Source organism: Oncorhynchus keta, chromosome 20 (assembly GCF_023373465.1).
Source record: "Oncorhynchus keta strain PuntledgeMale-10-30-2019 chromosome 20, Oket_V2, whole genome shotgun sequence".
Lineage (NCBI taxonomy): Eukaryota > Metazoa > Chordata > Actinopteri > Salmoniformes > Salmonidae > Oncorhynchus > Oncorhynchus keta.
In genome coordinates, this window is record NC_068440.1 from 45,818,980 (window position 1) to 45,832,755 (window position 13,776).

The 13,776-nt window shown below is 45.0% G+C and overlaps 1 protein-coding gene across 1 annotated transcript in view; it reads right to left on the reverse strand.

Annotated features, from left to right (window-relative positions):
• LOC118381542 (CUB and sushi domain-containing protein 2-like) overlaps nt 1-6,740 on the reverse strand; it is a 1,147,246-nt gene extending 1,140,506 nt beyond the window's left edge. Inside the window, 1 exon segment of the mRNA XM_052473074.1 lies at nt 6,398-6,740. Within this exon segment, the coding sequence (XP_052329034.1) occupies nt 6,398-6,617 (220 nt within the window). The 5' untranslated portion in view covers nt 6,618-6,740.
• Between the last annotated feature and the right edge of the window lie 7,036 nt (nt 6,741-13,776).

Below are 13,776 nucleotides of genomic sequence, written 5' to 3' on the forward strand. Positions count from 1 at the left end.
CTATCTATCCTCTTGGTTCTATCCAGCCTCTTGGTTCTATCTATCCTATTGGTTCTATCCAGCCTCTTGGTTCTATCCAGCCTCTTGGTTCTATCTATCCTCTTGGTTCTATCCAGCCTCTTGGTTCTATCTATCCTCTTGGTTCTATCCAGCCCATCCAGCCCCTTGGTTCTATCCATCCTATTGGTTCTATCCATCCTATTGGTTCTATCCAGCCTATTGGTTCTATCCAGCCTCTTGGTTCTATCCATCCTATTGGTTCTATCCAGCCTCTTGGTTCTATCTATCCTATTGGTTCTATCCAGCCTCTTGGTTCTATCTATCCTCTTGGTTCTATCCAGCCTCTTGGTTCTATCTATCCTCTTGGTTCTATCCATCCTCTTGGTTCTATCCAGCCTCTTGGTTCTATCTATCCTCTTGGTTCTATCCAGCCTCTTGGTTCTATCTATCCTCTTGGTTCTATCCAGCCTCTTGGTTCTATCCAGCCTCTTGGTTCTATCTATCCTCTTGGTTCTATCCAGCCTCTTGGTTCTATCCAGCCTCTTGGTTCTATCCAGCCTCTTGGTTCTATCTATCCTCTTGGTTCTATCTATCCTCTTGGTTCTATCCAGCCTCTTGGTTCTATCTATCCTCTTGGTTCTATCCAGCCTCTTGGTTCTATCTATCCTCTTGGTTCTATCCAGCCTCTTGGTTCTATCCAGCCTATTGGTTCTATCCAGCCTCTTGGTTCTATCTATCCTCTTGGTTCTATCCAGCCTATTGGTTCTATCTATCCTCTTGGTTCTATATATCCTATTGGTTCTATCTATCCTCTTGGTTCTATTTATCCTCTTGGTTCTATCCAGCCTATTGGTTCTATCCATCCTATTGGTTCTATTTATCCTCTTGGTTCTATTTATCCTCTTGGTTCTATCCAGCCTATTGGTTCTATCCATCCTATTGGTTCTATTTATCCTCTTGGTTCTATCTATCCTCTTGGTTCTATCTATCCTCTTGGTTCTATCTATCCTCTTGGTTCTATCTATCCTCTTGGTTCTATCTATCCTCTTGGTTCTATCTATCCTATTGGTTCTATCTATCCTCTTGGTTCTATCCATCCTCTTGGTTCTATCCATCCTATTGGTTCTATTTATCCTCTTGGTTCTATCTATCCTCTTGGTTCTATCTATCCTCTTGGTTCTATCTAGCCTCTTGGTTCTATCTATCCTATTGGTTCTATCTATCCTCTTGGTTCTATCCAGCCTCTTGGTTCTATCTATCCTATTGGTTCTATCCAGCCTCTTGGTTCTATCTATCCTCTTGGTTCTATCCAGCCTCTCAAGTAATCTCCTCTCCTTCTCCAGTTATTTCATCCCAGGAATAAATTAATGAAGATGTATTACTGTATTGAGCCGGGAATCCGTGGGGACCGCGGTATTGAGACGGAAGTCTGTGGGGACCGTGGTATTGAGCCGGGAGTCTGTGGGGACCGTGGTATTGAGCCGGGAGTCCGTGGGGACCGTGGTATTGAGCCGGGAGTCTGTGGGGACCGTGGTATTGAGCCGGGAGTCCGTGGGGACCGTGGTATTGAGCCGGGAGTCTGTGGGGACCGTGGTATTGAGCCGGGAGTCTGTGGGGACCGTGGTATTGAGCCGGGCGTCGGTGGGGACCGTGATATTGAGCCGGGAGTCTGTGGGGACTGTGGTATTGAGCCGGGAGTCCGTAGGGACTGTGGTATTGAGCCGGGAGTCTGTGGGGACCGTGGTATTGAGCCGGGAGTCTGTGGGGACCGTGGTATTGAGCCGGGAGTCCGTAGGGACTGTGGTATTGAGCCAGGAGTCTGTGGGGACCGTGGTATTGAGCCGGGAGTCCATAGGGACTGTGGTATTGAGCCGGGAGTCCGTAGGGACTGTGGTATTGAGCCGGGAGTCTGTGGGGACCGTGGTATTGAGCCGGGAGTCCGTAGGGACTGTGGTATTGAGCCGGGAGTCTGTGGGGACCGTGGTATTGAGCCGGGAGTCTGTGGGGACCATGGTATTGAGCCGGGAGTCTGTAGGGACTGTGGTATTGAGCCAGGAGTCTGTGGGGACCGTGGTATTGAGCCGGGAGTCCGTAGGGACTATGGTATTGAGCCGGGAGTCCGTGGGGACCGTGATATTGAGCCGGGAGTCTGTGGGGACCGTGGTATTGAGCCGGGAGTCCGTAGGGACTGTGGTATTGAGCCGGGAGTCCGTAGGGACTGTGGTATTGAGCCGGGAGTCCGTGGGGACCGTGGTATTGAGCCGGGAGTCCGTGGGGACCGTGATATTGAGCCGGGAGTCTGTGGGGACCGTGGTATTGAGCCGGGAGTCCGTAGGGACTGTGGTATTGAGCCGGGAGTCCGTAGGGACTGTGGTATTGAGCCGGGAATCTGTGGGGACCGTGGTATTGAGCCGGGAGTCCGTAGGGACTGTGGTATTGAGCCGGGAGTCTGTGGGGACTGTGGTTGTATACGAGGTGGGATAGAGCATCGCTGTTGTCAACTCGACTCAGTGTAAATTGCGTCATAAACGTTTCACACCTTGTCATCAAGTCACTGCGTAATCTAACTGTATATAGGCCATGGAGGAACGGCACTAAATTATTAAATTAAGTTAATTGGACATCAGAAAATCTATAGTTTGGTAAAGACAAAACTGATTAAAAAAAATATAGGACAATTTAATTGTGCTCTAGCCTATAAAAGCTGCCATCTAGTAACAAACACGTCTTATATTCCATCATTATCTTATGGAAAAATGTATCTCTCAGATGTGTTGTGACCACAAGCAACAGGACTGACTATACATCGCAGGTTGGCCTTACAACTGGCCAGCCTATAACATCAAATACGCCAGTTACAGTATTCCACTTGTTCTCACTCCAATAGTCAATTATCTAAAAGAGAAGATGTAGACTGCTATGTATGGAGAGTTAGACTCTGTGATGTATGGGGAGAGTTAGACTCTGTGATGTATGGGGAGAGTTAGACTCTGTGATGTATGGAGAGAGTTAGACTCTGTGATGTATGGGGAGAGTTAGACTCTGTGATGTATGGGGAGAGTTAGACTCTGTGATGTATGGAGAGAGTTAGACTCTGTGATGTATGGGGAGAGTTAGACTCTGTGATGTATGGAGAGAGTTAGACTCTGTGATGTATGGAGAGAGTTAGACTCTGTGATGTATGGGGAGAGTTAGACTCTGTGATGTATGGAGAGAGTTAGACTGTGATGTATGGAGAGAGTTAGACTCTGTGATGTATGGAGAGAGTTAGACTCTGTGATGTATGGAGAGAGTTAGGCTCTGTGATGTATGGAGAGAGTTAGACTCTGTGATGTATGGAGAGAGTTAGACTCTGTGATGTATGGAGAGAGTTAGACTCTGTGATGTATGGAGAGAGTTAGACTCTGTGATGTATGGAGAGAGTTAGACTCTGTGATGTATGGAGAGAGTTAGACTCTGTGATGTATGGAGAGAGTTAGACTCTGTGATGTATGGAGAGAGTTAGACTCTGTGATGTACGGAGAGAGTTAGGCTCTGTGATGTATGGAGAGAGTTAGACTCTGTGATGTATGGAGAGAGTTAGACTCTGTGATGTACGGAGAGAGTTAGACTCTGTGCACTGTAGAGATCTACTTGTCAGTATAGTGTGAGGCTCTGGTGCCGCTCAATGGGAGGACATGGTAACTGCTGCTGGTGGCTGGCAACACTACACGGGTTGGGGGGGGGGGATGATAGTCATGACACACGGATGCTTATTTTAGAATATCCGTTCTGAAGAGCTTTGAAGGCCAGTATGACACAATTGAGCCGGCGTTACTGGAAATGATTTTGGAAATGGCGGCGTGGGGATAGGGTGTGTGTTTGTCATTACATTTTTTACTCTTCACAGAGGTAGAACACGTCTGTATGAAAATGACACTCCACCTGTCCACAACACAATATATAGTCAAGCCACATTCTCTGGGTACAATAGAGCTATAAAACCATTGGTTGAGAGTCCAGCAATTGAAGGTATCGATGGAGAGTCGTTTTGTTATCACGTTGGTCACTGGAAACCCATGTCGATTTGGACCTTTGAAATTAGTCCTGAACACATTAGTGCTCACCTCCAAAATGTAAAAAATAAAAAATAAAAGTTACTCTGAGTATTGGGCTCGACACTCAGGGCCAGAGCAGCCTCCTTAGATTACTGCATCAAGGCTGTTCACTACTGTCTAGCGAGCAGGTAAGAGTACTTGATGATGCTAAATGAAAAAAGCACTTTTTTTTTTAATTAAATTGTTATTCGTTTTATTCATTTCCAAAACCATTAGCCGTCACCATAAACTTAACCCTTAACCACTCTGAATAAATACCGATACATCACTTTAGAGTTGTTTCTGCTTTAACCCTGTAACTATGCAGGATGAACCCTGTAACCACGCAGGATGAACCCTGTAACCACGCAGGATGAACCCTGTAACTACGCAGGATGAACCCTGTAACTACGCAGGATGAACCCTGTAACTAAGCAGGATGAACCCTGTAACCACGCAGGATTAGTGGGTAGAAAATATCGACGTTTTATTCAATTACGTCAAATCCTGAAGTGAAACTTGAGATCACGTTGCTGCAAGTTAGTCAACGACGGTGACGGACCATGGGGCCTAATTAGTGTTTCGTTGTGGATAGCTTCAGAAGGAGTTTGTGGAAGCTAAGCTATCTAAATCTGAGTCATATAAATAAAATAAACCAAATCAATAGTATTCTATGATCTGAGCGATGTAGAAGAAGTGTGTGATACACAGCCAAGAAACAAGCCAATCGTTGTCCATTTTGAGCACATCCACAGAACCATTGGGCAATAATTGGTAGTGTTGGGCAACTGGATCCATGGTGGTTAAATTAGGTGACTGTTTAAATCCAATCCTCGACATGAACTGAGGTCAGTGCATGTCCCTTGGTCTCTCCTCTTTAGACTGGAGCGACGTACATGGCAACATTTATGATGACGCAATGCAAAAAAAAATTGTTTTTTTTTATTAAAAGCGCATGTATTGATGACTACGCTAAAACGGCCCTTGCGATGCATTAATTATTGTGTTATAAGACGCGTTGTATAACCACCCACTGTGGAGCATGTGACTGTGTATGCATCTCCAAAATAGCACTATATCCTCGATAGTGCACTCCTTTTTGACCAGAGCCCTGAACATTATAGATAATATATACGGTACCGTTTGGGACAAAAACTGATATCGAACTGACCGTCTGAACTTCTCATCCTATGGTATCCTTGGCTCCCTCTAAAAATAGTTACAGTATCCATATTGTCATGATGCCAAGCAAGACCGCGATAAAACCCGGGGGTTGTCACTTTGCCCCCCCAAAAAAAAAAAAAAAAAAAAAAAAAAAAATGTTTCCATTTGCAATGTCTATTGCAGCTGCCCACTTTCAGACACAACACCGAAACAACAGAAAATGGGATAAACATTGCACAGCTGAAAAAATGTCACCAGATGCAGAAACTAATGTGTTTGAATACCGAGTGTAGTTGGAAGGACTGTAAACCCTATATGTCGACTGCACATTTATTTCAAAATGCATATCGTAGTTATAAATCCATACCACATGTAAATAGTGCAAATGCTCTAATGCCCCCCCAAACAGCCACGCACGCACACGCACGCACACACACGTATGTCCGGAATTCGTACCTAAACGATAAAGTCTGAAGTTTTCTGATAGAATCGGGACCCGTGGACAGCTCAGGGACAATAACCTCATTGCTTTTCCTCGCGGTGAGCGTTAAAAGGCAAATATGAGATTAAAACCCCCCACTTGTAGGCGAAGTAATACTATCCATGAGATTACTAAAATAAAAGAACGATGAGAAATACTCAATACACATAATTACATCATGACATACAGATGTTCGGACACGCTCTCCCGCGACCACTTTATCGATTCACTGGCGTCTCTAGCAGCGCTACAAACAGTGTAGCCCGTCGCCACCGAATCAAGCCCAGCAGCGCCGAGGAACACTCCATTCTGTCTGACAGTATGAGAGGCTTTTATCTTTTCGCCCCGCCATTCCTCCTATCCCGTCTTTCCGTGAAAACACACAATTCGATTATGAAATGCAATGCTGCTCGTGTCCACAGAACACCGAGGGAGAAACCACGGGAGAGAGCTCGCTGTGCTCAGCATTCCACTGTGTCAGAAAACACGGTCATCCACCCACACCCACATTAACTTCCCCCCCCTTGGAATGAAAAGGGACATTCACTACCATCTAAATTGGTCATTTGGTATTCCGGTAGTGAGCGGGAATAACATTGCGTCTCCTCTTCCATCATTCATTCAATATTCAACACAGTGCAGCAGCAACAGCAGTAGTTATAGGAGGGAAACTTACCCTCAGTACCCTTAACCGAGGCTGCCAGTAGCCCCATAAACAAGAACAGAACCCGGTTCCAATGGTGCGCTGCTACTCCTGCCTTCATTAATGCAAAAATCCCTATTCCCTCCGCTTTCCTTGGCCCGGTCCTGGTATGCCTGCTAATACATCTGCATTCTGTCCTACGAACATGCCCGGTAATGTGTCCGGTTCCGTCCCAGTTCGAAGAGGCGTTCATGGCAGGTGTGTGTATTTTCTTCTTCGGGGGCAGCAGGCACGTTTTATGAGACGGGTTTAGAAATAAGATTCACTTGGTGGTGGTGGTGGTGTCGGCACTGAGAGAAATCCCAATGCATCGAGGCTCGGCACCGGCAACAGGACTGAACCATGTCATGCGGACCGCGGGGTTAGCAGAATCTCACCGGAGAAGGATTCTCACACTGAGGAGGAGGAGGAGATAAAAAGCCAGAGCCCACTCACGCCAGACGAAGAAAAAAGTGGTGCCTTATCCACCACGACAAAACAATCACACAAATCCCTCTTCTACTCAAAATGTTAGATTTGATTCGAGAGGATGAATAAAAGCGAGAGATCCCTTTCTTTTGCCTTTTTCCCTACGGGACAAGTACTGGCGATGATGGGCTTCTTATCTATTCCCAGTTAACAAGAGGTATCATCACCAATGTCGATAATCCACATTTAACAGGTCCGTTGAACGCAGGAACGCCGTAGAATAACGGATAAGACTATAGGTTGTCCAAATCCACCAAAACTGTTCCCTTTCAAAAGTTCCCCACCCACAAGATATTCAGAATAATTTTGATGATGTGAGAAATTAATAGATAGTTTATTTCCAGTAGACTAGGCTATCGCTTCCTTCCTAAAGCGGTACATTAAAACAAGTACTGTCTCTATCTCTGGTTCTTACGCCAAGAGTCAGACTGCAGACCTGCTCCCACTCTCACTCTCCCTCTGCACCCCCCTCCCCACTCTCACTCTGCACCCCCTCCCCTCTCTCTCACTCTCACTCTGTCTCTATCTCTCTCTGTCTCTCTCTCTCTGTCTCTCTCTCTGTCTCTCTCTGTCTCTCCCTCTGTCTCCCTCTGTCTCTGTCTCCCTCTGTCTCTCTCTCCCAATCTCTCTCTCTCGGTGTCTCTCACTCTGTCTCTCTCTCTCTCCCTCTGTCTCTCTCTCTCTCTCTCTCCCTCTGTCTCTCTCTGTCTCTCTCTCTCTCTCTCTCTCGTTCTCTCTGTCTCTCTCTCTCTCTCGTGTGTGAGCGAGCTCTGATCTGTCTCTCTCTCTCTCTCTCTCTCTCTCTCTCTCTCTCTCTCTCTCTCTCTTGTGTGAGCGCGCTCTGATCTTTCTCTCTCTCTCTGGGAAAGAAGAAATTCTCTTCGCAGTAATCCAGAGATGTGGACTAACTCAACATGTTTCCTCTCATTCTGAATTCACTGGGGATGTTGGCCAAAGTACTGAATGCATTATGGCCAGCATTTATAAAATATAAGTGAAAAAACATTGTTTGATTATGATAATTATATTTAGGCGGAATTTGCTGTCTTCGACACTACGGATTGATGCCACATGTATTCACAACTCCAAACCGTCCCAACTCAAGCGCTACCCGTTCTATAGAGCAACACATACGCAGCTATTAGCCACTCCCCACAGCCCTTACACTTGTTGTGGCAAATAACCTATACATATTCAACTGTGATGTCATGGACAAAATGTATCCACAACCCATCACATCTCAGGGGGCTAATCTAATCTGTCCTATATCTCTCCACAACCCATCACATCTCAGGGGCTAATCTAATCTGCCCTATATCTCTCCACAACCCATGACATCTCAGGGGCTAATCTAATCTGTCCTGTATATCTCCACAACCCATCACATCTCAGGGGCTAATCTAATCTGTCCTATATATCTCCACAACCCATCACATCTCAGGGGCTAATCTAATCTGCCCTATATCTCTCCACAACCCATCACATCTCAGGGGCTAATCTAATCTGCCCTATATCTCTCCACAACCCATCACATTTCAGGGGCTAATCTAATCTGCCTAATCTGCCCTATATCTCTCACAACCCATCACATCTCAGGGGCTAATCTAATCTGCCCTGTATATCTCCACAACCCATCACATCTCAGGGCTAATCTAATCTGCCTGGGGCTAATCCTGCCCTAATCTCTCACAACCCATCACATCTCAGGGGCTAATCTAATCTGCCCTCTCACAACCCATCACATCTCAGGGGCTAATCTAATCTGCCCTGTATATCTCCACAACCCATCACATCTCAGGGGCTAATCTAATCTGCCCTATATCTCTCCACAACCCATCACATCTCAGGGGCTAATCTAATCTGCCCTGTATATCTCCACAACCCATCACACCTCAGGGGCTAATCTAATCTGCCCTATATATCTCCACAACCCATCACATCTCAGGGGCTAATCTAATCTGCCCTGTATATCTCCACAACCCATCACATCTCAGGGGCTAATCTAATCTGCCCTCTCCACAACCCATCATCTCTAATCTAATCTGCCTATGTATATCTCCCACAACCCATCACATCTCAGGGGCTAATCTAATCTGCCCTCCACAACCCATCACATCTCAGGGGCTATAATCTCCTGTATATCTCCACAACCCATCACACCTCAGGGGCTAATCTAATCTGCCCTGTATATCTCCACAACCCATCACATCTCAGGGGCTAATCTAATCTGCCCTATATCTCTCCACAACCCATCACATCTCAGGGGCTAATCTAATCTGCCCTATATCTCTCCACAACCCATCACATCTCAGGGGCTAATCTAATCTGCCCTATATCTCTCCACAACCCATCACACCTCAGGGGCTAATCTAATCTGCCCTATATCTCTCCACAACCCATCACACCTCAGGGGCTAATCTAATCTGCCCTATATCTCTCCACAACCCATCACATCTCAGGGGCTAATCTAATCTGTCCTGTATATCTCCACAACCCATCACATCTCAGGGGCTAATCTAATCTGCCCTGTATATCTCCACAACCCATCACACCTCAGGGGCTAATCTAATCTGCCCTATATCTCTCCACAACCCATCACATCTCAGGGGCTAATCTAATCTGTCCTGTATATCTCCACAACCCATCACATCTCAGGGGCTAATCTAATCTGCCCTGTATATCTCCACAACCCATCACATCTCAGGGGCTAATCTAATCTGCCCTATATCTCTCCACAACCCATCACACCTCAGGGGCTAATCTAATCTGCCCTATATCTCTCCACAACCCATCACATCTCAGGGGCTAATCTAATCTGCCCTGTATATCTCCACAACCCATCACATCTCAGGGGCTAATCTAATCTGCCCTGTATATCTCCACAACCCATCACATCTCAGGGGCTAATCTAATCTGCCCTATCACATCTCAGGGGCTAATCTAATCTGCCCTGTATATCTCCCAACCCATCACATCTCAGGGGCTAATCTATCTAATCACATGGGGCTAATCCTGCCTGTATATCTCCACAACCCATCACATCTCAGGGGCTAATCTAATCTGCCCTATATCTCTCCACAACCCATCACATCTCAGGGGCTAATCTAATCTGCCCTGTATATCTCCACAACCCATCACATCTCAGGGGCTAATCTAATCTGCCCTGTATATCTCCACAACCCATCACACCTCAGGGGCTAATCTAATCTGCCCTGTATATCTCCACAACCCATCACATCTCAGGGGCTAATCTAATCTGCCCTGTATATCTCCACAACCCATCACATCTCACTAATCTCTGCCCTATATCTCCACAACCCATCACACCTCAGGGGCTAATCTAATCTGCCCTGTATATCTCCACAACCCATCACACACCTCAGGGGCTAATCTAATCTGCCCTGTATATCTCTAATCTCCACAACCCATCACACCTCAGGGGCCCCTATATCTCTCCACAACCCATCACATCTCAGGGGCTAATCTAATCTGCCCTGTATATCTCCACAACCCATCACATCTCAGGGGCTAATCTAATCTGTCCTGTATATCTCCACAACCCATCACACCTCAGGGGCTAATCTAATCTGCCCTATATCTCTCCACAACCCATCACATCTCAGGGGCTAATCTAATCTGCCCATATCTTTCCACAACCCATCACATTTCAGGGGCTAATCTAATCTGCCCTGTATATCTCCACAACCCATCACATCTCAGGGGCTAATCTAATCTGCCCTGTATATCTCCACAACCCATCACATCTCAGGGGCTAATCTAATCTGCCCTGTATATCTCCACAACCCATCACACCTCAGGGGCTAATCTAATCTGCCCTGTATATCTCCACAACCCTTGCGTATGTAAGTAGTAGGGTGCATAACAATTTATGATAAATAAATCCTGCATAAACCATAGGGATGGGCCCCTCTCAGGGATGTTGGCCTATCATTGCCTGAATTATACCCTTTTCATTTGCCAAAGAGGCTGTCCTTTCGGGCAAACTCAACGCTCAACACGGCAGACGGATTTACGGCACAGCTGCTGATTGTTGTTGGATACGACATGAATTGTTTCCATGACAACTTTAGGGGAAAAGGATGGGGTGTGCGCGAAAATGTGGCGCAATGTAGAGTTTGAGTTTTAAGAACAGCAATCAACAAATATGTTCCTCTGTTATTAAGGTATGGAGTCTAGAAAAGGCTGCTTTTAGACAACCTTCTCAATGGACAGAGAGAGAATACGCGAACTCACATACACCCTAAAAGTCTAGACGATAAAAGGCTGCATTGATCACTCGTGCTTGTCTACCAAATGTACAGCTGTCCCCGTAGGCCCAATATTTCAATTTAGGAAATGAGATCCTAATCATTATTCCAAGTTAGACGTCCATCCCACTGAAAAGGCCTGCTGTTGTGAGCTGCCGGACAGCGTAATTACACATGATAAGCGTTAAAGGATTAGCAAGCAGTTTCTTCTGTGGTGCCTCAGACAAAAACATGTGTTTTGTCTCTTGCTTGCACAGGTGGTGGTTGCCTAATTCAACTATAATAGGCTAGCATAAGAATTGTTCATTAATAGCCCAGCCTATGAAGTAACGTCTAATTTACACATGTCATTACTGTACCCTTCTTGCGAAATGCATGTTTCCTCCGCTGGCCTCTCTCTCTCTTCCATCTTCTCTCTATTCCTCTTATAACTATTGAAACAGTAGCCTAGTCCTGTGAGTCTCCCAGAAGTAGCGATATAGTTTGGTCACTTATTAATAAAACAATGATGAATATATTCGGAAAGAAACACCTTGCTTGTGCTTGCTGGTTATAACACAGGTTGCAGCGTTCATAAAGAAGTAGCGGCGAAGTTTAAATCGCCAGAGATTCTCTGGTGTGATGTGATCGCATTGCCTGGTGGTAAAAACAATCATCTATTTATACAGGAATCCTATATTCTCCCTGCGCACAATGTTTACGTTACAGTCAAATGTATTATGTGAGAATAACCAATGCTGGAATGTTTACAATACACTTTATCAAATGGTTTAAAACGTTCTCGAATATGTCTCATTTGCATAAACGTAGTGATTGGAGGATAGCTGTGAGGGTTATCGAATCAGGATCAAATTCTCTGATATCCTGGAGATCGTTGATGACGTCATGTTAATATTTCAATATTACCCGAAAGGCAAGTGCCAAGGAGTGGAATGATCGTTACATTTACTGGTAATCAGACTAATCCACAACCCCCTTTTCACACCTCAAAGGCTATATTTACACACTATATCTCCCCACACAGCTCTTGCACCTGTAAGTAATACATAACATCCTCTTGATAAATAATGAATTGGTATATAAACCAATACAGCTGGGATACTGTCATGGATGTAGGTCTATCATTTCCCTGGCTGGCTGTTAAACGTTAGAGGTTCAGTTCTTTCTCACTAAATGTGAAATTGATGCCTAAGAATCTGAAACCATCACCAATAAATGTGAATGTTAATTCCATCTCGGTCATTTGTTTTCCCTAATGCGTTTTGTGTAGAAACTAGTTGAGTATATAATGCAATGTTGTCTGGCCTTCAACCCAGAATGAAAACATATACTAAAAACAAACACTAAATAATAAACAGTCCATCAGCTACATTAAAATGAACTACACATTCGTGACAGCATGTCCCCTTCCACTTCCCACTGAATCTATTGACACAGTGGAGCTATAACTACTCAAAGCTATAGAATGAGGCCGAGGCCTATATCGGGATTAAATGCTATATACTATAATAGCATTGGGATTGAGAGTAATAATAGCATAGTAGGCTACAGATATGCGGGTGGTTGTACGGACAATGTAGGCCCTCTTGAAAAGGCCACAGTAGGCGCATGGATACAAACAAGGTGTGTGGTTAGGCCCTATTGAAAAAGCCACAGTAGGCGCATGGATAATATAATAACAATGATAATATATGCCATTTAGCAGACGCTTTTATCCAAAGCGACTTACAGTCATGTGTGCATACATTCTATGTATGGGTGGTCCACGGGGATCGAACCCACTACCCTGGCGTTACAAGCGCCAGCTACAGAAGGACCACATACCACATACGGACAAGGTGTGTGGTTAGGCCCTATGAAAAAGCCATAGGCGCATGGATACGGACAAGGTGTGTGGTTAGGCCCTATTGAAAAAGCCACAGTAGGCGCATGGATACGGACAAGGTGTGTGGTTAGGCCCTATTGAAAAAGCCACAGTAGGCGCATGGATACAAACAAGGTGTGTGGTTAGGCCCTATTGAAAAAGCCACAGTAGGCGCATGGATACGGACAAGGTGTGTGGTTAGGCCCTATTGAAAAAGCCACAGTAGGCGCATGGATACGGACAAGGTGTGTGGTTAGGCCCTATTGAAAAAGCCACAGTAGGCGCATGGATACAAACAAGGCGTGTGGTTAGGCCCTATTGAAAAAGCCATAGTCGGGTGCATGTATACGAAAAAGGTGCGTGGTTAGGATCAATTAGAAAAAGCTATGACTAAGAGTGAAAAGGCTGGGGAGTCACTGATCACATCTCGTCCGATTCTAAAAATAGGTGAATGTAATCTGTTACGTTACCAGCCAAAATAATGTAATCAGATTACAGATATTGTTGAATAACGAAATCATCTCGGATGACTGTTAAATTCAGAAATTCAGAAAAGATGTTTGCGAAAGAAATACATTATCTTGCACATTCTGTTTTTCTCAATGACAATCAATTCAGCATTGAAAAAAATGGTCACACAACTTTGTAACCTCATTGATAATATGAACGTGATAATAGGCTAGAAAAAGTATAATTTATCCCACTCTGTTCAGAAAAACCTTGGACATTATATTAATGATTTCCTTTCCCAT